Source organism: Scyliorhinus torazame, chromosome 7, assembly GCF_047496885.1.
Source record: "Scyliorhinus torazame isolate Kashiwa2021f chromosome 7, sScyTor2.1, whole genome shotgun sequence".
NCBI lineage: Eukaryota > Metazoa > Chordata > Chondrichthyes > Carcharhiniformes > Scyliorhinidae > Scyliorhinus > Scyliorhinus torazame.
In genome coordinates, this window is record NC_092713.1 from 60,214,761 (window position 1) to 60,239,116 (window position 24,356).

A 24,356-nucleotide genomic window follows, 5' to 3' on the forward strand; every position below is an offset into this window, starting at 1 on the left:
GGGGAAGACTCCAGCAATAAAAACATTTAAAAATGAGTTCAAAAGTTCCCAGATTAAAGTTCCTTATCTAAGCTCCGGACAGGGTCCCCCAGTGAAAGAGGCAGGGCCTGAAAAGACATTATCAGAAACATTATTTTCAAAATCCATCAACTAATTGTACAAAAAATATAAAAGTAGTCATACTAAGATTGATAAATTTGCACTGTGGGTGTATCTATTAATGTTGCACTAACCCTTCTGATGGCCTATATAAGGCTGTATTTCAACAAACACCAAAAAATCAATACCTAACATTATTAATTATCTCAGTTTCCCATTGAACGTGAACAGCTTAACAGTACCAAGGAGCTTGAATAAAGAACTAGCTGACAGTACAAATATATTACAGCATACAACAAAATATACACTTAGATTTACCCCAACCAATTTAAAAAATCGATGCATAAGCTGGTAGTTGCAACACAAAAGAAAAATAATGTAACCCCTTTAGCATCCAGATGTCTCGGTGCCATTGTCAGCACGAGAAAGGTGATACATTTTTATATTCGAGTTATTTCGGGATAAATTACACCAAATTATCAGATAATTATATTGTAATAGATTCAATCAAACCTTAGAAAATAAGTGACAAAGTAATTTTGTTAATATGGTAACACATTTCTTACTTACGAATTACACATCATCAATAGTTCCATGAATAATTGATAGTGATTGTAATTTTTGGCTGGAGTTCAGAAACAAAAAGTTTTAAACTTATCAAATCGCCAGACACAACTTTGACATTAATTAAAACTTCGCTATGAATCCTGATTGTTAAGTGGCAACAAATTTTTAAAAATATTTGCAAATTCGCGGCATCATACAGCAAAACCCAGTGCAAATACCTGGCACTTCACCATTGCTTTGCGCCTGTCGAATGGGACGTGGGCAATACATATGACTACAACTCCCAGAACTCTGAGCATTAAATAACTCTCAGCTACTGAAAGGCGTTCGGCATCTGTAGTCTTTTTAATTTAATGTGAAACTTGATGCACTCGCAACATCACATTTACAACAGAGTGACAGAGTCACAGGTTTGAGAGAGCGAAGAGAGAGAAAGAGCGGGGTAGTGAGGGGTTTATGATTTACTGTTATTAATATTTGGGGACTGGGTACTTGTTCACTTCATGGTTCTGACTGACTATTGCCGGTCTGCATTCACACCTGTCATAAGGACATCGCATCGCCTTGAACATTAAATTCAGTTGCTGAATCATTTTGTTTAAAAACAAATGGATAAACTATCAAAAGTCAGCACTGGGCCAAAATAAAAAACAAAAACCGTTGCAAGTGTCAATTAAGAAGCAAAACAAAACGCAGATGCGTTTAATAAAACTGGCGACCGAGGATGCTCATCGACGTTACCAACCCTTTCGGAGTTGGGAAGTCAGAAGTGTCTCTGAATGAACTGGAAAGTTGAAAGTTGTGCCGGGTTTGGCGGGGTTTTGCTCACTGCGGGACTACAACTCCCATAGGGACGGGCTCGGCCGTCCCAAACAGCGACGCCGCCATCTTGATTTTTCCTCATCCTCAACCAAACCTGCTGGTGACCGTTTGAAACGCAGGCTCATGCCCCGCCGCCTCGAATTCTACGGCAACCCCATTGGTTGTTCTCTCGAACCTCCATCGGCAGCGTGGGCGCCGATTGGCTGCCGGAGGTGTCAGTAAAGAATCGGGTCAAAGACCGGCTTCGCGGCAAGCAGGATAGGGTGAGTAAATGGTCGGGAGCCGCTTTGACTTTATTGTTGGTTTGTTTTTGAGCTCGGGAAACGTGTGGCGTTGGTGTCATCCCGGGTCTTAGGGATGAGCGACGTTTATATACAAAAAAAAAAATGCGGAGGTTCAGCAACAGTAATAAACTTGCGATTGGACATGTAAGAGCCACTTTTCCTGTGCCCAGGCCCTCGTGAAGTGGCAGTTTTGATAGTTTGTGAAGGTTTCTCCTGATCATTCTTTGAGGGTGATTTTGCTACCACTTCATCAGGAATTGTGGCTGGTCGGGGAAATTCCGCTTTCGCCAACTATCTCTGTTCGGGACAGTGACATGTTACTGGATTTGTTTAACCTGTGAAACGAAATAACTTCGTACCCACTGAACATTTCAGAGTTTATAATTTAGGGTAATTAACCATAGTCCGCCAAGGACCATGGGTATCTCGTTCGAGATATATACTGTTGGTTATGTAGTTTAAGGGGACAACATCAAACATGCAATGCAAGGAAGCATGCCTTAAATTTAGCAAGCAAATCTGAACCTGAACCGGCATCGTTCCGCACCACATCTAGCCAACCAACCCCCACATAATTTAGCTTCAGAATTAATAAATCATCTGCTAGCGACAAGGCGACAAATCCCTGGGAAATCGATGGAAGAATTCTACCGTGCGCTCCTGTGTTGGGGAGAAACTGCAGCTGCCTGCAGGTTTCGGCGAGCGACCACACAGAACTTTTGATCCGGGACGCTTTCGTTGCAGGTATCCTGTCCTCCCAAATCCGCCTGCGATTACTGGAGAAAGACTCCCTAGGCCTCAAGGAGGCACGGGCCCTTGCCGGCTCCCTGGATGTGGCCTCCCGAAACGCCCGCGCCTACGTCCCCGACCGCGCGGCAGCCCCCTGGGCAGCGTGGAACCCCCCTGCGGCTGACCCCGAGACATTGCCCACCCCCCCACAAGCTTGTGCTGAAAGACGGCCTAGCAACCCGGGGGGGGCCCCGCTGCTATTTTTACGGGCAGGCCAAGCACCCCCGGCAACGCTGTCCGGCCCGCGCATCCACCTGAAAGGGATGCGGTAAAAAGGGCCACTTCGTGGCGCTATGCCAGGTCCAGGCGGTCGCTGCGGTCTCCGGTGGCGAATGCGGACTGCCACCACAATCCTCTCCACGGTCCCCGTGCGGCCAGCGGGCGCTGCCATCTTCCTCCTCCAGGGCCACGTGCGGCCTCCGGGTGCCGCCATCTTGTCCCATGGACGCCACAGGTGATGGATGGGCGCTGCCAATTTGTGCACCCCCAGCCATGTGCAACCAATGGGTGCCACCATCTTGGATGGACTCCCAGGACCCCAGCTCGGCTGACACGCACTGCCCGAAGAGAACATTCAACTGCTGCCGCGATTAGCCTCGGTGACTCTGGACTAGTCCCGGCCTCGAACACTCTCAACAACAATGGTACTAATCAACGGGCACGAGACGTCCTGCTTAATCGACTCTGGGAGCACGGAGAGCTTCATACACCCCGACACGGTAAGGCACTGTTCTCTCCCCGTCCACCCCGTTAATCAAAAAATCTCCCTGGCCTCCGGTTCCCACTCAGTAGAGATAAAGGGGTTTTGTGTAGCAACCCTCACGGTCCAGGGAAGGGAGTTTAAAAATTACCGGCTCTAGTCCTTCCCCACCTCTGCGCGGCCACACTCCTAGGGTTAGACTTCCAGTGCAACCTCCAAAGTCTAACTTTCAAATTCGGCGGCCCTATACCCCCTCTCACTGTCTGCAGCCTCGCGACGCTCAAGGTCGATCAACCTTCCCTGTTTGCGAACCTCACCCCGGATTTCAAACCCATCACCACCAGGAGCAGACGGTACAGTGCCCAGGATCGGATCTTTATTAGGTCAGAAGTCCAACAGCTACTGAGGGAAGGAGTTATTGAAGCTAGCAACTGTACCTGGAGAGCTCAAGTAGTGGTGGTAAAGACCGGGGAGAAGCATAGGATGGTCATCGACTACAGTCAGACCATCAACAGGTTTACGCAGCTGGATGCGTACCCTATCCCCCGCATATCCGACCTGGTAAACAGGATCGCGCATTACAAGGTCTTCTCCACGGTGGATCTTAAGTCCGCCTACCACCAGCTCCCCATCCGCACTAGTGACCGCAAGTACACTGCCTCCAAGGCAAATGGGCGGCTCTACCATTTCTTAAGGGTTCCCTTCGGTGTCACTAACGGGGTCTCGGTCTTCCAGCGCGAGATGGACCGAATGGTTGACCGGTACGGTTTACGGGCAACATTCCCGTATCTCGATAATGTCACCATCTGCGACCACGACCAGCAGAACCACGACACCAACCTCCGTAAATTTCTCCAGAACGCAAAGATCCTTAACCTTACGTATAACAAGGATAAATGCGTGTTTAGCACCGGCCGCCTAGCCATCCTCGGCTACGTAGTGTGAAATGGAGTTATAGGCCCCAACCCTGAACGCATGCGCCCCCTTATGGAGTTTCCCCTCCCTCACTGCTCCAAGGCCCTGAAGCGCTGCCTAGGGTTTTTCTCTTACTATGCCCAGTGGGTCCTCAACTATGCGGACAAGGCCCGTCCCCTGATCCAATCCACAGTTTTTACCCTGTCGATAGAGGCCCGTCAGCCCTTCACCGCATCAAAGCAGACTTTGCAAAGGCCACGATGCACGCCATCGACGAGTCCCTCCCCTTCCAGGTCGAGAGCGACGCGCCTGACGTAGCTCTGGCGGCCACCCTCAACCAAGAGGGCAGACCCGTGGCCTTCTTCTCACGTACCCTCCATGCTTCCGAAATCCGCCACTCCTCAGTCGAAATTGAGGCCCAGGCCATAGTAGAAGCTGTGCGACATTGGAGGCATTACCTGGCCGGCAGGAGATTCACTCTCCTCACTGACCAACGGTCGGTCGCCTTCATGTTCGCTAATGCACAGCGGGGCAAGATAAAAAACGATAAGATCTTGCGGTGGAGGATCGAACTCTCCACCTATAACTACGAGATCTTGTATCGTCCCAGGAAGCTAAACGAGCCTCCGGATGCCCTGTCCCGCAGCACGTGTGCCAACACATAAGTGGACCGCCTCCGAGCCCTCCAAGAGGACCTCTACCACCTGGGGGGTCACTCGCTTCTTCCACTTTATCAAGACCCGCAACCTACCCTACTCCATCGAGGAGGTCAGGACAGCAACCAGGACTGCCAAATCTGCGCAGAGTGCAAACCGCACTTCTACAGGCCAGAGAAAGCGCACCTGATAAAGGCTTCCCATCCCTTTGAACGTCTCAGTATGGACTTCAAAGGCCCCCTCCCCTCCACCGACCGCAACACGTACTTCCTGAACGTGATTGACGAGTACTTCCGGTTCCCATTTGCCATCCCCTGCCCCGACATGACCGCAACCACCGTCATCAAGGTCCACCATAGCATCTTTACGCTGTTCGGGCTCCCCGCTTACATACATAGTGATAGGGGGTCCTCCTTTATGAGCGACGAACTGCGTCAATTCCTGCTCAGCAAGGGCATTGCCTTGAGCAGGGTGACCAGTTACTACCCCCGGGGTAACGGACAGGTAGAGAGGGGGTACGGAACGGTCTGGAAGACCGTCCTACTGGCGCTACGGTCCAGGAATCTCCTAGTCTCCCGCTGGCAGGAAGTCCTCCCGGATGCCCTCCACTCCATCCGGTCACTGCTTTGCACCACGACCAACCAAACACCTCACGAACGTCTCCTTGTCTTCCCCAGGAAGTCCTCCTCTGGCACCTTGCTCCCGACCTGGCTGGCTGCTCCTGGACCCATCCTGCTCAGAAAACACGTGCGGGCGCACAAGTCGGACCCGTTGGTCGAGAGGGTCCATTTTCTCCATGCTAACCGCCAGTACGCCTACCGTACCCCGCCGGCCGGCAAGATACGGTTTCCCTACGAGACCTGGCGCCCGCCGGATCCCCACGCACACCCCAGCCACCAGTCCCACCCTCCCTCCCACTGGTGCACCTTACAGCCGGCCCCTTCCCAGGAGGATCGGTTCTCCCGCCGGCCCCGTCTAGACCCCCCCCGCCCACCGACGCACCCCACAGACGCTCCCTTCCCAGGTCAACTGGCTTCCCCACCAGAGCCTTCTAGGGGTGTTGAAGCTGCCACAGCGATCGAGGCCACGCTCCCGGAGTCACAGACGTTCGAGCCTCCACCGGCGTCACCACCAGAGCTTTGACGATGACAGAGTACGACCAGGGCCCCCGATCAACTGATTGCTTCATTTTAAAGTGTATATAGTTAATTGTGAAATTGTAAATAGTTACGACAATAAGACAAACCGGAGGTATTAGGGTACCTCCATAACTAATCTACCACTATACCATGTTGTAATATCAAGCCATCACCCCTGCCGGACTCTTTTTTTAACAGGGGGTGAGTGTGGTAGTCTGTGTAGAGGTATTACGGTACCTGGTAATGCTGGAACACCATTGGTAGATATTGTTTGTTTCCTATTGGTCAAGCTGTATGGTAGCTCCACCCTGCTAGGCAGGGTATAAGAGCCCGTGCCGTCCCAGCAGCCTTCTTTCTGTGCCTGAGCTGCTGGGGGAAACATCTAGCTTATTAAAGCCTTCAGTTGGACTACAACCTCGCTTTAGTAGTCATTGATCGTGTATCAGTCCATTGATACCACATCCTGAGACTCCCCTCCCCAATGATCCCAAGTTTACTCCTGCTGTGATACAGGACCTACTTCAGTATGCCTAGACATTTGGCTCCTTTCAAAATACTGGTCGGCACTTATACTCTATTCCAGGACATCATTCCATTCCAAAGTCAGCATTCAAAGCACAGTGTGTATAAGTTATTATTTTGTAGTTTTCCTTTTTATTTATTGAACCTGTTAAAAAATGGCATATCTACCAACTACTGTGAGAATAGCATGGCAAGATTTGCTAGTTTATGTATAAAACATTGAATGTATAGGAGGAGGCTCACATTTAAGTTCGGCCACTTTTGTCAGGTTAGTTTACACTTTTGGCACACACACACACACACAGTCACACACAGGATCTCACGGACACCCACAATCCCTCTCTCGCGCACACACACACAGACAGACATGGTCACAAGACACACACAAGCCCTCACACACATGATCACACAGCCCCAACCACTCTTTCACACACACAGGGACACACAGCCACAACCTCAACAATAAAGATTTTTAAAAAACACACACATAGACACAACCTCTCTCTCACACATAGAGGGCCCCACACGATCAGAACCCCTCTCTCTCTGAGTCACATACACACACACCCTCAACCATTCTCTCTCACACACACAAAGGGTCACACACCACCAGAACCTCTCTCTCTCACACACAAGGACACTCAGCCACAACCTCGCTCTCTCTCACACACACATGCACACAGCCTCTCCCTCTCACACACACATACTCCCCCTCTCTCACTCACACACACACAACCTCTCCCTCTCTCTCACACACATACGGGGTCACACACACAACCTCCCCCTCTCTCACACACAGGGTCACACGCACAGCCACAAACTCTCCCTGCCTCTCACACTCAAAAAAAAAAGTTTGACACTTTTGAATGGTCTTCACCTGAATGGTACTGACAAGGTGGATGTGGAAAAATGTTTCCTCTTGTGGGTTAGGGGGAACCTTTAAAATTTGGGGTCACCTTAAAAAGACCAGATATCAAGAAAAACATTTTCTCTGAGGGTTGTGCAGCTCTCTAAGGTAGTGGAAGTGGTGTCATTGAATATTATTAAGGAAGAGGTAGATAGATTCTTGTTGGGCAAGGGAGTCAAAGGTTATTGGCGTAGATGGGAATGTAGAACTCTAAACACAAATGGATCAGCCATGATCTTATTGCATGGCAGAATCTGCTCGAGGGGCAGAATGGTCTGCTCCTATTTCATTTGTTCGCATTACCTTTGGATATAATTTTTATATATGAAGTACTTATCCAGTAGATTGTGGTCTCTGACCATGAGCCACACTGGGTGGATTTGCAGGTGGTCCAGGGGGAGGCTCAGTGGCCGCCGTGAAGGTTGGATGTGGGGTTGCTGGTAGACAAGGGGGTCTGTGGGAGGGTGAGGGTGGCCATCTGAAATTATGAGGAGCTGAATAATAAGGGGGAGGTTCCTGCCTCCACATTGTAAGAGGCGCTGAAAGTGGTGGTAAGGGGGAATTTATATTGATTCTGCTGCATGGAGAGAGCAGAGCGGGTTGAGAGGCTGAGGTTGGTGGAGGACATTCTGAGGGTGGACCGGAGATATTCGGTGGTGCCTGAGGAGGAGTTACTAACGAAGAGGCAGAGGTTTCAAATGGAGTTGGGCTGGTGTCCACAGGAAAGGCGGTAGGACAACTGCGTAGAGCCAGAGGGGAGGTTCAATAATAATCTTTATTATTGTCACAAGTAGGCTTACATTAACACAATGAAGTTACTGTGAAAATCCCCTAGTCGCCACACTTCGGCGTCTGTTCGGGTACAGTGACAGAGAATTCAGAATGTCCAATTCACCTAACAACACGTCTTTCGGGACTTTTGGGAGGAAACCGGAGCATTCGGAGGAAACCCAAGCAGACATGGGGAGAATGTGCAGACTCTGCACAGACCGTGACCAAAGCCGGGAATCGAACCTTGGTCCCTGGTGTTGTGAAGCAACAGTGATTTGATGAGTTTGGGGAGATTGCGAGTAGGATGTTTGTGCATCAGTTAGGAAACAGGCGGCAGCGAGAGAGATTGAAAGGTGAGGGATGAACGGGGCACTGTGGTATTGGAGCCAGAGGAGGTAAATGGGGCTTTTGAGGCTTCCTATCGAAGGTTGTATGACTCAGAGCCTCCGGTGGGGGATGAAGGGATGAGGTGGTTTTTGGATGGGTTGGAGCTCCCGAGTGTTGAGGAAGTGACCATGCAGGGATTGGGGGCCCCGATTGGACTGAGGGAAGTAATGGATTGTTGCAGGCGGGCAAGACCCCAGGGCTGGATGGGTTCCCGGCTGAGTTTTATAAGAAGTTTGGGTTGGATCTGGGGCCCCTGCCCAAGGCCTCTATATCGCTCATTTAACGAAGGACAGAGACCTGGAGCAGTGCAGATCCTTTGTTTTTCTTCACCATTAATGGATGTGCAGAAAAATATTAATATAATTTGCGAGTAATCTAGCTGAGGTTGGCAAAGAAAGGATACATAGTTGGGTTCATTCCTGTGATAAGAATGCTAAATTACAGCTACACAATCCATCATTGTACAACCCCAACTCTTTCTTTTCAAAGGTTTAAATTGGAGCCCCTTCACTTCAAGTAAGTTCTTATTAATTGTTTTTTTATAATTTAGAGTGTTCCAAAATCTACTTAATTTCTTTTCGTGTTACTTTTTATCACAAACTTTTAAAATATACATTTAATTTATCAAGGAAAATGTCCACTAAGTAAATTATCAATAATGTCAAAATTGATTGGACTTATAGAAGAGATAAAACACATCTCAGGAAACCTCTTAGGTTTTGGAGAGACAGCAAATATGTTTAGTGGGTTCATGATTTAGGAATTCCGCAGAATGACATCAGATGCAAATTTCATCTGATGATTTGTTTTGGGGTTTGGATTGGACCAGAGGAGCATAGATATGTTACTTCAATGATTTCTCATTCACCATTTGATGTCATACTTATTCTTATCAGTGTAAGGACTCTTGGAATTAAACAGTCTGTCAGGATTAAGCACAAGTTAGGTAGTGCTAGACACAAGGTAAGCTCTTGCTGCACTGTGCAAACTTTGATGCCTGACTGCATCAATGTGACATTTTCATTTTCCACACCAGCCAACTGTGTGGCTTGTTGAATGGAGGCATAAGAAATTATGGAATGGGAAAGCAACATTTGATATATCAAGCCCATTCCTCAAGTAATAACATCACAGTGACTTCCGCCTCAATCTCCGCACAAATTTGAGGAAAGCAGTTTTAAACTAGGTGAAACTTGTAAAAATGTTAACAGATTTTCTAAATATTTTTGTCATGTCCTGCGTTACATATTAGCCATCAGTGCCTAAATATATTCCCATAACCTTCAGTCTTAAATCTTTATTTTAAAAGATTCAGTGAATTAGAGCAAACAATTCATTGCACATACCAATTATTCTATGAGAAGAAAATTCTTGGAAACCGTCAAATTTATTTGAGGCTTGACTATCTTGAATCTGTCCTCTATTTTTGTGAGCATAATTAAAATTTTGATGTGATTTGTGTTTACAGGTGTACCATACAAACTCCCAAAATTAGCAAGCTGAGCTATTATTGCAGGTTAATCAAAACATTCGTACAATACAAACCAAGCACTGTGGTTCTTTTTTGGAGGGTTAGAATTGAAGAGCAAATAAGGTGTGCTAAACTTGCATCAAACCTTGGCTATCGGACACATTAGGCACAGTTCTGGTGTACACATATTGAGAAGAATATAGAAGCATCGGTAAAGGTGCAAAAAAATTCACAATTATGATATCAGAAGTAAGAAGATATACATATCAGAAAAGGCTAATGTGGCTGGGATTCTTACTTCTTGGAAAAAATGAGGCTGAAGGGTGACCTGATAAAATTCTGAAAGAATTGACAGGGTAGATATCGAGAACATTTGAGGGTGAGTCCAAATTAAAGAAACATAAATATAAGGGGCGAAATTCCCTGCCTTCCGAAGCTGCAAACCGTAATCGGGCGTCCAGCCAAAATCGAGGTCATGTGGGCACTGATTCGGGTGCAATGCTCTTTTCCCTCACTGGTGGCGATAATGACGTTTGTGCCCCATGCCAGCATGCAAAACTGGCATTTGCGTGATGGATGCTCTGCTCCTCAGTCTGAAGTCTCGTGGGTGTGGATTACTACAAGTATTTACAAACGGTAACTGGGCGCCATGACTGTGGAGGGCGAGCAGGAGACACAGAAAAAACGTTGAAAACTGTTTGACTTGCTCGGGGATGGCTGCCTGGGTGGGGGCAGTAGTGGGTAGTAACTTGGTGCCAAGTCCCTGGACTGGGGTGTTCCCCTCGGAGATTGTGGTGGCCTGACTCAGACTGCTGTTGCTGCAGTCTTTCTTTTAAACGCACTCCTTTTACTGGCTTCTGTCTGCTGACGCTGTTGAATGCTACCTGTGTCCTTTAAATGCTCAGAAGACCGGGAGGCCGCCCCTCTGGATACCCTCATACCCCAGCTGCATCATTTTTTAAAAAAAATAAATATTTTATTGAAAATTTTTGGCCAACCATCACAGTACATTGTGTATCCTTTACACAGTAATATAACAATATAAATAACAATGGCCAGTTTTATAAACAAGAAATAAATAATATATAAACAAAAACAAAACTAAATGGCAACTGCCTTGTCCCAGATAAATATTCTCCAAAAATATGTTTTAACAGTCCAATATACAATTATCTATAACAACAACCTATACATATTATACTTATATATTAACATCCCTGAGAATCCCTCTGCCCCCCCCCCCCCCCCCCCCCCCCCCCCCCGGGCTGCTGCTGCTGTCTTCTTCTTTTCCATTCCCTCTATCTTTCTGTGAGGTATTCGACGAATGGTTGCCACCGCCTGGTGAACCCTTGAGCCGATCCCCTTAGGACGAACTTGATCCGTTCCAGCTTTATAAACCCTGCCATGTCATTTATCCAGGTCTCCACACCCGGGGGCTTGGCTTCCTTCCACATCAACAGTATCCTGCGCCGGGCTACTAGGGACGCAAAGGCCAAAACATCAGCCTCTCTCGCCTCCTGCACTCCCGGCTCTTCTGCAACCCCAAATATAGCCAACCCCCAGCTTGGTTCGACCCGTACCCCCACTACCTTCGAAAGCACCTTTGTCACCCCCACCCAAAACCCCTGTAGTGCCGGACATGACCAGAACATGTGGGTGTGATTTGCTGGGCTTTTCGAGCATCTCGCACACCTATCCTCTACTCCAAAAAATTTGCTAAGCCGTGTTCCAGTCATATGCGCCCTGTGTAACACCTTAAATTGTATCAGGCTTAGCCTGGCACACGAGGACGATGAGTTTACCCTACTTAGGGCATCAGCCCACAGCCCCTCCTCAATCTCCTCCCCCAGCTCTTCTTCCCATTTCCCTTTCAGCTCGTCTACCATAATCTCCCCCTCGTCTCTCATCTCCCTATATATGTCTGACACCTTACCGTCCCCCACCCATGTCTTTGAGATCACTCTGTCCTGCACCTCCTGCGTCGGGAGCTGCGGGAATTCCCTCACCTGTTGCCTCGTAAAAGCCCTCAGTTGCATATACCGGAATGCATTCCCTTGGGGCAACCCATATTTTTCAATCAGCGCTCCCAGACTTGCAAACGTCCCATCTACAAACAGATCTCTCAATTGTGTTACTCCTGCTCTTTGCCATGTTCCAAATCCCCCATCCATTCTCCCCGGAGCAAACCTATGATTATTTCTTATCGGGGACCACACCGAGGCTCCCGTCTTTCCCCTATGCCGTCTCCATTGCCCCCAAATTTTCAAAGTAGCCACCACCACCGGGCTTGTGGTGTATTTCTTCGGTGAGAACGGCAACGGCGCCGTCACCATGGCTTGTAGGCAAGTCCCCCTCCAGGACGCCTTCTCCAATCTCTTCCACGCCGCTCCCTCCTCTTCTCCCATCCACTTACATACCATTGAGATGTTGGCAGCCCAGTAGTACTCACTCAGGCTCGGTAGCGCCAGCCCCCCCCTATCCCTACTACGCTGCAGAAATCCCTTCCTCACTCTCGGGGTCTTCCCGGCCCACACAAAACTCATGATATTCGTCTCAATCCTTTTGAAAAAAGCCTTTGTGATCACCACCGGGAGGCACTGAAACACAAAGAGGAATCTCGGGAGGACCACCATTTTAACCGCTTGTACCCTCCCTGCCAATGACAGGGATACCATGTCCCATCTCTTGAAGTCCTCCTCCATCTGTTCCACCAACCGCGTTAAGTTTAACCTATGCAATGTACCCCAATTCTTGGCTATCTGGATCCCCAAGTAGCGAAAGTCCCTTGTTACCTTCCTCAACGGTAAGTCCTCTATTTCTCTGCTCTGCTCCCCTGGATGCACCACAAACAGCTCACTTTTCCCCATGTTCAGCTTATATCCTGAAAATTCTCCAAACTCCCCAAGTATCCGCATTATCTCTGGCATCCCCTCCGCCGGGTCTGCCACGTACACCAATAAATCATCCGCGTAAAGAGATACCCGGTGTTCCTCTCCTCCCCTCCACTTCCTGAAACCCCTCAATGCTATTGCCAGGGGCTCAATCGCCAGTGCAAACAATAATGGAGACAGAGGACATCCCTGCCTCGTCCCTCTATGGAGCCGAAAATACGCAGACCCCCGTCCATTCGTGACCACGCTCGCCATCGGGGCCCTATACAGCAGCTGTACCCATCTAATATACTCATCTCCAAAGCCAAATCTCCTCAACACCTCCCACAAATAATCCCACTCCACTCTATCAAATGCTTTCTCGGCATCCATCGCCACCACTATCTCCGCTTCCCCCTCTGGTGGGGGCATCATCATTACCCCTAGCAGCCTCCGTATATTCGTATTCAGCTGTCTCCCCTTCACAAACCCAGTTTGGTCCTCATGGACTACCCCCGGGACACAATCCTCTATCCTCATTGCCATTACCTTGGCCAGAATCTTAGCGTCTCCATTTAGGAGGGAAATAGGTCTATAGGACCCGCATTGCAGCGGGTCTTTTTCCTTCTTTAGGAGAAGCGATATCGTTGCCTCCGACATAGTCGGGGGCAGCTGTCCCCTTTCCTTCGCCTCATTAAAGGTTCTCATCAGTATCGGGGCAAGCAAGTCCACATATTTCCTATAAAATTCGACTGGAAATCCATCCGGTCCCGGAGCCTTCCCCGCCTGCATACTCCTAATTCCTTTCACTACTTCCTCTATCTCGATCTGTGCTCCCAGTCCCACCTTCTCCTGCTCCTCCACCTTAGGAAATTCCAGCCGGTCCAGGAAGCACATCATTCTCTCCTTCCCATCCGGGGGCCGAGCTTCGTATAAACTTTTATAGAATGCCTTGAACACTCCATTCACTCTCTCCGCTCCCCGCTCTATCTCTCCCTCCTCATCCCTCACTCCCCCTATTTCCCTCGCTGCTCCCCTTTTCCTCAATTGATGGGCCAGCAACCTGCTCGCCTTCTCCCCATACTCATACTGTACATCCTGTGCCTTCCTCCACTGTGCTTCTGCAGTACCCGTTGTCAGCAAGTCAAATTCTACGTGTAACCTTTGCCTTTCCCTGTACAGTCCCTCCTCCGGTGCCTCCGCATATTGCCTGTCCACCCTCAGAAGTTCTTGCAGCAACCGCTCCCGTTCCCTACTCTCCTGCTTTCCTTTATGTGCCCTTATTGATATCAGCTCCCCTCTAACCACTGTCTTCAGCGCCTCCCAGACCACTCCCACCTGGACCTCCCCGTTATCATTGAGTTCCAAGTATTTTTCAATGCACCCCCTCACCCTTAGACACACCCCTTCATCTGCCATTAGTCCCATGTCCATTCTCCAGGATGGACGCCCTTCTGTTTCCTCCCCTATCTCCAAGTCTACCCAATGTGGAGCGTGATCCGAAATGGCTATAGCCGTATACTCCGTCCCCCTCACCTTCGGGATCAACACCCTTCCCAAAACAAAAAAGTCTATTCGCGAATAAACTTTGTGGACACAGGAGAAAAACGAAAACTCCTTACTCCTCGGTCTACTAAATCTCCACGGGTCTACTCCTCCCATCTGCTCCATAAAATCTTTAAGCACCTTGGCTGCAGCCGGCCTCCTTCCAGTCCTGGATCTCGACCTGTCCAGCCCTGGCTCCAGCACCGTATTAAAATCTCCCCCCATTACCAACTTTCCCACCTCTATGTCCGGGATGCGTCCTAGCATGCGCCTCATAAAATTGGCATCATCCCAGTTCGGGGCATATACGTTTACCAAGACCACCGCCTCCCCCTGTAATTTGCCACTCACCATCATGTATCTGCCCCGCTATCCGCCACTATGGTCTTTGCCTCAAACATAACCCGCTTCCCCACTAGTATAGCCATCCCCCTGTTTTTCGCATCTAGCCCCGAATGAAACACCTGCCCCACCCATCCTTTGCGTAGTCTAACCTGGTCTATAAGTTTCAAGTGCGTCTCTTGTAACATAACCACGTCTGCCTTTAGTTTCTTAAGGTGTGCGAGTACTCGTGCCCTCTTTATCGGCCCGTTCAGCCCTCTCACATTCCACGTGATCAACCGGGTTGGGGGGCTTTTTACCGCCCCCCCCCTTGTCGATTAGCCATCCCCTTTTTCCAGCTCCTCACCCGGTTCCCACGCAGCTGTGTCCCCCCCAGGCGGTGCCCTCCCGCCCACCCCACCCCATTCCAGCTCCCCCCTCTCCCCAGCAGCAGCAACCCAGTAGCTCCCCCCCCCCCCCCCCCGCTAGATCCCCCACTAGCGTAGTTACACCCCCCATGTTGCTCCCAGAAGTCAGCAAACTCTGGCCGACCTCGGCTTCCCCCCGTGACCTCGGCTCGCACCGTGCGACGCCCCCTCCTTCCTGCTTCCCTATTCCCGCCATGATTATCATAGCGCGGGAACAAAGCCCGCGCTTCCCTTTTGGCCCCGCCCCCCATGGCCAACGCCCCATCTCCTCCACCTCCCTTCCTCCCTCCACCACCACCTGTGGAAGAGAGAAAAGTTTCCGCATCGCAGGATTAATAACATAAAACTCATCTTTCCCCCCCTTTTTCCCCCCCTCTTCGCCCCCCCATACTCGCCCCACCACTTTGTTTCAAACATTCTTTTTTAATAACCCGCTTATTCCAGTTTTTCTTCCACAATAAAAGTCCACGCCTCATCCGCCGTCTCAAAGTAGTGGTGCCTCCCTTGATATGTGACCCACATGCAGCATTCCAAATTTTATCTTTTTGTGAAGCACCGCCTTGGCCCGATTAAAGCTCGCCCTCCTCGCCACCTCCGCACTCCAGTCTTGATATACGCGGATCACCGCGTTCTCCCACCTACTGCTCCGAGTTTTCTTTGCCCATCTAAGGACCATCTCTTTGTCCTTAAAACGGAGGAATCTCACCACTATGGCTCTAGGAATTTCTCCTGCTCTCGGTCCTCGCGCCATCACTCGGTATGCTCCCTCCACCTCCAGCGGACCGCCGGGGCCTCCGCTCCCATTAACGAGTGCAGCATCGTGCTCACATATGCCCCGACGTCTGCTCCTTCTGCACCTTCAGGAAGACCAAGAATCCTTAAATTATTCCTCCTCGCGTTATTCTCCAGCACCTCCAGTCTTTCCACACATCGTTTATGGTGTGCCTCGTGCATCTCCGTCTTCACCACCAGGCCCTGTATATCGTCCTCGTTCTCGGCAGCCTTTGCCTTCACGACCCGAAGCTCCCGCTCCTGGGTCTTTTGCTCATCCTTTAGCCCTTCGATACCTGTAATATCGGGGCCAACAGCTCCTTCATTTCCTTTTTAAGTTCTTCCACGCAACATTTCAAAAACTCTTGTTGTTCAGGGCCCCATGTTAAACTGCCACCTTCCGCGCCATCTTGGTTCTTGCTTGCCTTCCTTGCCGCTGCTCCAAAGGATCCACTGCAATCTGGCCACTTCCCTCTCCTTTTTCCATCCGTTTCCAGGGGGGATTCCCTTCTGGTTTACCGCACAGTGCTTCTAGCCGTTAAAATTGCCGTTGGGGCTCTTATTAAGAGCCCAAAAGTCCGTTCCACCGGGAGCTGCCAAAACGTGCGACTTAGCTGGTCATCGCCGCACCCGGAAGTCCCCAGCTGCATCATCAAGGGCCAAGCTCAATCAGGAGCTCACCAGGCAGGTATTGGCACTCCTCAGAAGTGCTGTCCCATAGCAGAGAAAGCAAGGGATCAGTAGAGCCTACCCCAACTAGAGGACACCTACACTACAGCCTACTGAACCCTTCTTGGCTCTCTACCCTCTCAGGGCAGAGGACTCACCAGTGGGCCCCCTTCTCCCCGGATCACCAGCTGTCGTCTCCTGGTGAGACTGGCAGTGCTGACTGCCTCTGCCACCACCTTCCAGGCAGTGTTCAGGAGGGCAGGCTTGCGTCTGCGGCTCACGCTGGGGAAGAGTGTGTCCCTCCGCTCCTCACTGGCATGGAGCTCTGAGTTCACCTCGGACTGCCAAACTCAGGGGGAAGGTCTTCTGTGAGCCATCTTGGTGGCTGCAGTGAGTGTGTGGTAAGTGAAGTGCTTAAAAACAGCTCCAGCTGCCTGGCTGTTTGGCGCTAACTCCGGCCCCAGCGGTTAGAAAGCCCGCTGGGTCGGGAATTGCTTTGAATTCGCATCAGCAGAATGCTGGCCCATTAGCAGGTCCTGAACTGCTCCATAAGTAGCACTCCCAATGGGAATGCGAACCGCACGCTATTCAGTCCCAGCGTCAACATGGAGAATTTTGCCGAAGGTGTTCACCAGTAAAGCAAAAGGAAATTCAGCAGAAACCTGTTTTCAAACAGTGTGGTCAGAAGGTGAAATGCATTACCATAAGGAGTCGTTGGTGCAAATAGTATAGACAAGCTCATGAGGGAGCAAGAAATAGAAGGTTAAGTCAGTTGGGGTTTGGTGAAGACAGGTAGCAAGAGGTTCATGTGTAGCATGGGCCAAATGCCTGTTTCTTTGCTGTAAACCTGATGTAAATTCAAAAAATGCTAGTGCGCCACAAAAATTTGACAACATTGATCACCAGTCCATGCTGATTTTTTTCAGCAAGCATTGACATTGGAACCAAGCCCCCAGATGCTAACGGTCATCATGAAACACCCAACGTTTGGATAATATGATTAAGATTTGACCATATTTGTGTTGAACAAGTTAGATTTAATCTCATTTTCTGGGCAGAATTTCCAGAGGTGAAAGAGGAGTCATCTAACCTGTGCAGTCAATTACTGTTGTGTAGCTACTTTCATTTAAACATCAGCGTAGAACAATTCTTAAATAGGTATTTCAAAGATATTTGTCATATCACAACAGCAATCTAGCAATTTAATACAGCAAAATAATACAATTCAGTGGAAAAATGGAGGCCCTGAAACTGGAGGCAAGTTACAGGAGCAACTAAAAATGTGAGCCAATAGACAAATCTGAGTTGGTTTTTGAGGGGGAAGGAAGCTGTTACCAGAGAAGAGATGTAGGAACCAAATTCCATGAGTGCAGTAGTGCTATGGCTGATGTTACAGCCCCAGTGGTGTGCAGAGAGAGATTATGCACAAGTATAAGGTAAGATATAGTTTCTAGAGTTTGTCTGAGTTGGCTTCCTTCCACCTTAAGGTTAGAAGTGGAGATGTTTGCTGATATTTGCATAGCATTCAGTTCCCTTCACAACCCCTTAGATACTGATGTTCATTACCCGACACTTGCTGTCTGTGTCTGCGTCTGCATGCAATAAGACAGGGACAACATTCAACATTCAGGCTTAGGCAAATGACAAGTAACATTCAAGCTACACAAGGGCCAAGCAATTACCATCTCCAACAAAAGAGAATGTAACTATTTCTCCTTGACATTCAATAGCATTGCCATTGCTGAGTCCCCCACAATCAGCATCCAGTGGTTCACAATTGACCAAAAACTTAACTGTACCTGCCACACAAACATTGGGCGGGATTCTCCAATAATGGGGTTATGTCCCCACTCCAGCATCAAAACGCGGGCGTTTCATTCTGGACATCCGGTTGGAAGTCTGCGCACGGCGGCGGCCTTTGGCGGCCACCCCGCGCGACATTGCGGACTCACCACTCGGTGCAGCCCAGATAATATAGGCCCTCCCCGAGATCGCGCGTCCCTGCAGATCGGTGGCCCCGATTGCTAGTCTGGCCGTTCCTGAGACCCCCCCCCCCAGTGAAGGATCCCCCTTCCTCCCACCAGGACGGCCGTGGACTAAGTCCGCAGCCACCGATGACCTTTCCCGACAGGCAAAACGTGGTTAAAACCACGGCGTCGGGAACTCGGCCAGTTGTCATCGGTGAATCACGGCGGGGGGGGGGGGGGCCTCTGACAATGGCTCCCTCTGACAATGGCTCCCTCTGACAATGGCTCCCTACCCCGCGCCACGTAAACTGGGTGCGCACGATTCACGGCGATTCTCCGGGAGCGGCGAAGCACCGGTTTTCGAAGTCAACACCCATTCTCCGCCCCAGCGCCGATTGCGATTTCAGCTCGGAGAATCCCACCCACTGTGTCTACAAGAGCAGGTCAGAGGCTGAGAATTCTGCAGTGAGTAACTCACCTCCTGATTCCCCAGAACCTGCACCATCCACAGATCAGAAGTATGATGGAATGCTCCCCATATGCCTATGCAACTCCAACAGCACTCAGGATGCTTGATGTAACTGGGGACAAAAAAAGCCAGCTTGATAGCACTCATCCACCACATTAAACATTCACTCTCTCTGCCTATGGCTGTAGTATGTATGTACTATTTGTGAGATGCACTGCAACATCTTGCCAAGTCTCCTACGACAGCCTCTTCTCTATTATCCAGAACAGGGAAAGCAGTTGAGGCCAGAATATTGTATGCTTTCAAGAAGCAGTTAGATATAGCACTTGGGGTGAAGGAGATCAAAGGATATGGGGGAGGGTGATGGTGGGATCAGGCTATTGAATTGAATGATTAGCCATGATCGTAATGAATGGCGGAGCAGGCCCGAAGGGCTGAATGGCCTTCTCCTATTTTCTATGTTTTCTTTGAACATCAACAGTTACAAGTTTCACGCCTTTAAAAAAATATTCTGCTTTTCTATTCTTATTACTAGGATGTATAACCTCACATTTCCCAATATTATATTCCATCTGCCACTTTGTTGCTCACTTCCTTAACCTGCCTATACCTCTTTTTGCTTCTTTGTGACCTCTTCACAGTTTACACTTCCATCTAGTTTTGTGTCATCAACAAACCTAGATTTATTAATAGGTCTCTTCAACTATGCCATGACTATTGTGAATAGCTTAGGCCCTAGCACAGACCCCATGGCATTGCATGTTTTGTGAGCATCATCATGAAGTTCCTTTGATGGGCCACTTATTAGGGAAGGCGAGGCCCAGTACCAATGTGCAGTCCACTCTTTCTGCATTGGGATACTAAAGATTGGACGCCTACCTGGATAGTCAAATAGGTATCTGTTTATTTTAGGCAACACTGCTGGCAATTTGCTTGCAGGATCACCTGAAAACTGAATCGTGGTCAGGCGATAGACATTTCTTAATTTTCAACTGGTGGCTCCTCCATTTTTTAACATCATCAGGGCAAACTGCAGTTTGAAAATCCCCTCTTTGTCTCATTTCCCAACAAGTCTAAATCATGCTGGCATTTGTATCCCTTTTAATTTTCCCCTCCTGGCCTCTCCATACAACTCCTGCTTCAGTTAAACTTGATGCTTTTCTTCCACAACCCTGCTGAAATCGACTCACTTCAGTGAAATCATAGAAAATTTACAGCATAACAGGAGCCTATCGGATCCATGTCAACCATAATTATTTTATCACACCGAATTTAGCATTCATTCTGAGGTCCAGCATTCTGATAACTTTATCAAAAGCCATTTATTGTGTTTAAAACCTTATAATAATACCCCAGCTACCTGTCATGCATTATTACTATTTCACAAATAACTGGACACTGCTGATGGAGTTTATTTTCTTTATCTACATCCTCCCATTTCCTTTTGCTTTTGTTCTTTGTATTGCTTCAAGTCCTCTGTTTAACACCTGCACTGCACTGAGTTTTTTGTACGACACTGAGGTTTTCTTTTCATCGGGAACCCTAGATTTTGTTTCCGTGTATCTCAATTTATAGAAATTTCTCATTTGAGCTGTAGATTAACAGGCAACACCAGGACATCCTTTTATGTTTCATTTTCAGCTACTTTATTCTTAATAAGAAATTTTGGAATGAGAAGCCAAGAATTATTCGTAAAATTTGTGCTTGGGTAAGAAAACATTGGCACAAAAGAGTAATGTTCACATTGGACCTATTTATGTTACGTCGATAATGATGTTGTTCCCAAACTAATTTGAATTTTGTCAGCATGATACAATAAATAGTTTATTGCAGCACATTCACATCTATCTGATATTTTGTTTCAACAAATCAATAAATAATTTAACAATTTCTGCTGTTTACATTAAATAAACATTAAGACTAATGTCTGCCACAAAATCTGTACATTTGTTTAGTGACTCCATGATTGGTAGTGACAGTGGCTGTTTTTGTCCTCAATTGTGAATAGTTCAGCTAGTTTTCAGAATTTTGTTCACCAATTGCTTGATCTTGCTATTTGAATACTGAACAAATCCGACTTTGACATCATGGGCAGTATTGCCAACGAGAGCTCGGCATCACCTTCAGTAGGAAAGGCTCACTGTATTAAATGCACTATTGTTTCATAGCGTGATATCCATTTTATGAATCAGGCAGCAGAAGACATTCTGTGATTCACAACTGTTTTATTGTTATACTATAGTTCAGTACAAATACCAATTTCAACTCTTCCCTTCTGGATCCACTCTATCCTGAAGCACCCCCCACCAGAAAAATCCAGCTCTTAAATACAGGCTTCAATAAGCATCATCTGCAATCAACTCACTCTGAAACTTGTCCTGGTTTACTTTTAAAGGGACCTGCTTGTCTAACATTTTCAACTATTAGGCAATTAAGTAGTCACCTTCAGGCATTCCCTAGGATTAAGGACCCTGGGGGCTGAAATTCTACCCACCCTTATCCAGGAATAACTGGCCAAACAGAGGTTGGCATCTCTTCATTGCAGGCAGCACTGGTAGCAGTGTCAGCTACCAATAGTGCACCCACCAGAGGCCCAGGCCCAGATCAGCGGGGGACTCAATGCAAAAGTTTAGTGAGGGTCACTGGGTGGGGTTGAGGAATGGGGTTCAGAGCTAAGTTGTTGGGGGGGGTTTCAGCGGGTTCTTTGTCCTTCCCAATGCCGGGATCCTCTATTCAGACAGGGACTGCTTTTGAATGAGAAAACCCCTCCTACATTTTGAGCTTCCCACATGGCGGCTCCCATGCCCTCTGGGCATTAATTGCCCTCTTAAGGATCTCAGTTAGTGTCCAGGCTGGACGGCCGTCCACGAGCCTTTCTACACCTGACTTAATTGGGTGGAGGTGGTACTCTCGTGCCCGATTTACTGCTTACCCCTGCCTCCAAACTCTCCACCAGAGATAAGGGTGTGTTAAATTCCACCTCATGTTACATTTTGACAGTAAATAAAAATCAACAGGTGTGATGATGTAAGAGTGGCCATGCATGAACTTAAGCTTTTAAAAAAAATACAAGCTTCCTGAGAGATCCTGTATGCTTTTTAAATGTTGGGAGTTTAACATTTACAGTGGCCCACTATCCCCCAAAAATTAAATGTAGTATTTTCTGTTTTGCGACTTACATTCAGAAAACGGCATACCTGAAAATTTAAATAAGGCAAAGTACAATAATCTACCCCATATTTTGCGACTTACAAATTCATTACCGTATATTAGTGGGGTGATAAAACGATATAGTATTACTTTGTACTGTAAAACTGTTCATTTGCACAGATATTTATTATGATGAATATTAATCCAGAAGTAGCATTTTAGAGAGAACATACCATAAACTCATAGTAGTGCTATCTCCTGGTGATTGTGGTGCACTGGTAATCTCACTGGACTAGTAATCCAGAGGCTCAGGCTAATGTTCTTTGGGTGAGAGTTCAAATTCCACCATGGCAGCTGGTAAAATTTATATTTAAGTAAGAATCTGGAATCGAAAAGCTAGTCTCTGAAATGGTGACCATGAAACAAATGTTGATGTTGATTGTCATAAAAAAATCCATCTGGTTCACTTTTAGGAAAGGGGACCTGTCACCTTTACCTGGCTTGGCCTGCATGTGACTCCAGACCCGGTAGCACAGTGGTTAGCACTGTTGCTTCACAGCACCAGGGACCTGGATTCGATTCCCGGCTTGTGTCATTGTCTGTGCGGAGTCTGCACGTTCTTCCCGTGTCTGCGGGGTTTCCTCTGGGCTCTCCGGTTTCCTCCCACAATTCCCAAAAGACTTGCTTGTTAGGTGAATTGGACATTCTGAATTGAGTGTTAATGTAAGAAAGGCTTGCTTGTTAGGTGAATTGGACATTTTGAATTCTTCCTCAGTGTGTCTGAACAGGCGCCGGAGTGTGGCGACTACTGGATTTTCACAGTACTTCCCTTCATTGCAATGTTAATGTAAGCTCACTTGTGACAGTAATAAAGTTTATTATTATTATTTGGTTGACTCTTACTTGCCCTCTGAAATGGTGTGTCAATTGGGGATGGGCAACAAATACTGGCCTTGCCATCGATGCCCATTTCCCATGCCCATCCATTCATTTCTGGTGTACTCCAAGGTTCCAGAAGTGGCTTTTTTTCCTTCGCCATTTAAATATTGGCAACATTGCTTAGGAACATGGGTCAGTTTACACTTGGACAGAGATAGCATTCAGCACCAGCTCTTTTACTTTTCATCAATCCTCGGCTGTTACCATTTACTTCTGTTTAATTTTTCAGGAGATAATGATCTGATATTAAGACTTGGATTAACTGATACTTTCTCCATCTTAAAACATGAAATAAAACTACAGACGCCTATGTGCCTTGAGTCTCAACTCAGGATTTGCTTATCCTGCTTATCATTTTTCCATTAACGCCAGAGATGCTCAACCTTAATAACTTGACTCCGAGTTCAGTTTCCTGTCCCTAATCCAAGACTGATTTCTTTAACCTTCAAAATGTCACCTGTTTTACATACATCTCTTGCCCCCCCCCCCTTCTAAACCAATGCCATTATTCAGATCTTCATAACTTACCCAGTGCACTCCTTGCAGTATGGCCTTTCTATTCACATGCACAAAAACTTGCATTCCACCAACTCATTCTTCTATTCTTTTCTCAAGTCTTCACCTGAACAATCCTACCTCTTGTTGCCCAGTTACTATTTATATGATTATAGTTTGGACCGCTCTTCCTGTTAGCTGCCATTCTCTTAAGTGTCTCATTTCCTTTTTCACTTCCCCTATGTTCTTGCTTGCCATCAGTCATGTGCACTGTTTTTCTGCTTCACCTTACTCTCTATCTATTTTATCATCCAGGGAGCTCTGGCTTTGAGTACCCTACCTTTCCCCAGTGTGGGAATGTAACCAAGCCAACTCCTCTTTAAAGGCAGTCCATTGCTCTGCTACAGTTTTACCTGACAATCTGTCATTTCAATTTACCTGGGACTGGCCTGCTCTCAAGCCACTGAATTTGACCCTCCACTGATTCACTATTTTTTCTCAAGATTGCTGCTTATCATTTTTCCATAACTAATCTAAAAATTGTAATAATTGTGTTCCTATTAACTCCAGTTTTGCGAGGGTTGCTTGATGCCACACACTCAGTCAAATGTTGACATGATGTCCAGAGCCATCACTCTCACCTCACCTCCTCAGTTCAGCTCATTTATCCATGTTTGGACCCAAGGCTGTAAGGAGGTCTGCA

General features: G+C 47.8%; 1 protein-coding gene and 1 long non-coding RNA gene across 4 annotated transcripts in view; both read left to right on the forward strand.

The window, feature by feature from the left end:
- The first annotated feature begins 1,611 nt into the window (after window positions 1-1,611).
- LOC140426248 (ERI1 exoribonuclease 3-like) overlaps window positions 1,612-24,356 on the forward strand; it is a 632,563-nt gene continuing 609,818 nt past the window's right edge. For 2 of the 3 annotated variants that reach the window (XM_072510770.1, XM_072510771.1), the window contains exon 1: window positions 1,831-1,916. In XM_072510770.1, coding sequence (XP_072366871.1) covers window positions 1,846-1,916 — 71 coding nt within the window. In that variant the 5' untranslated portion in view covers window positions 1,831-1,845. Of the gene's footprint in view, window positions 1,752-1,830; window positions 1,917-24,356 lie in introns of those variants that run through there. The other variant, XM_072510772.1, reaches the window with a different exon arrangement.
- Window positions 1,923-6,385, forward strand: LOC140426251 (uncharacterized). Its single transcript, XR_011948169.1, has 2 exons — window positions 1,923-3,280; window positions 5,510-6,385. It is a non-coding gene; the product is annotated as an uncharacterized lncRNA (long non-coding RNA).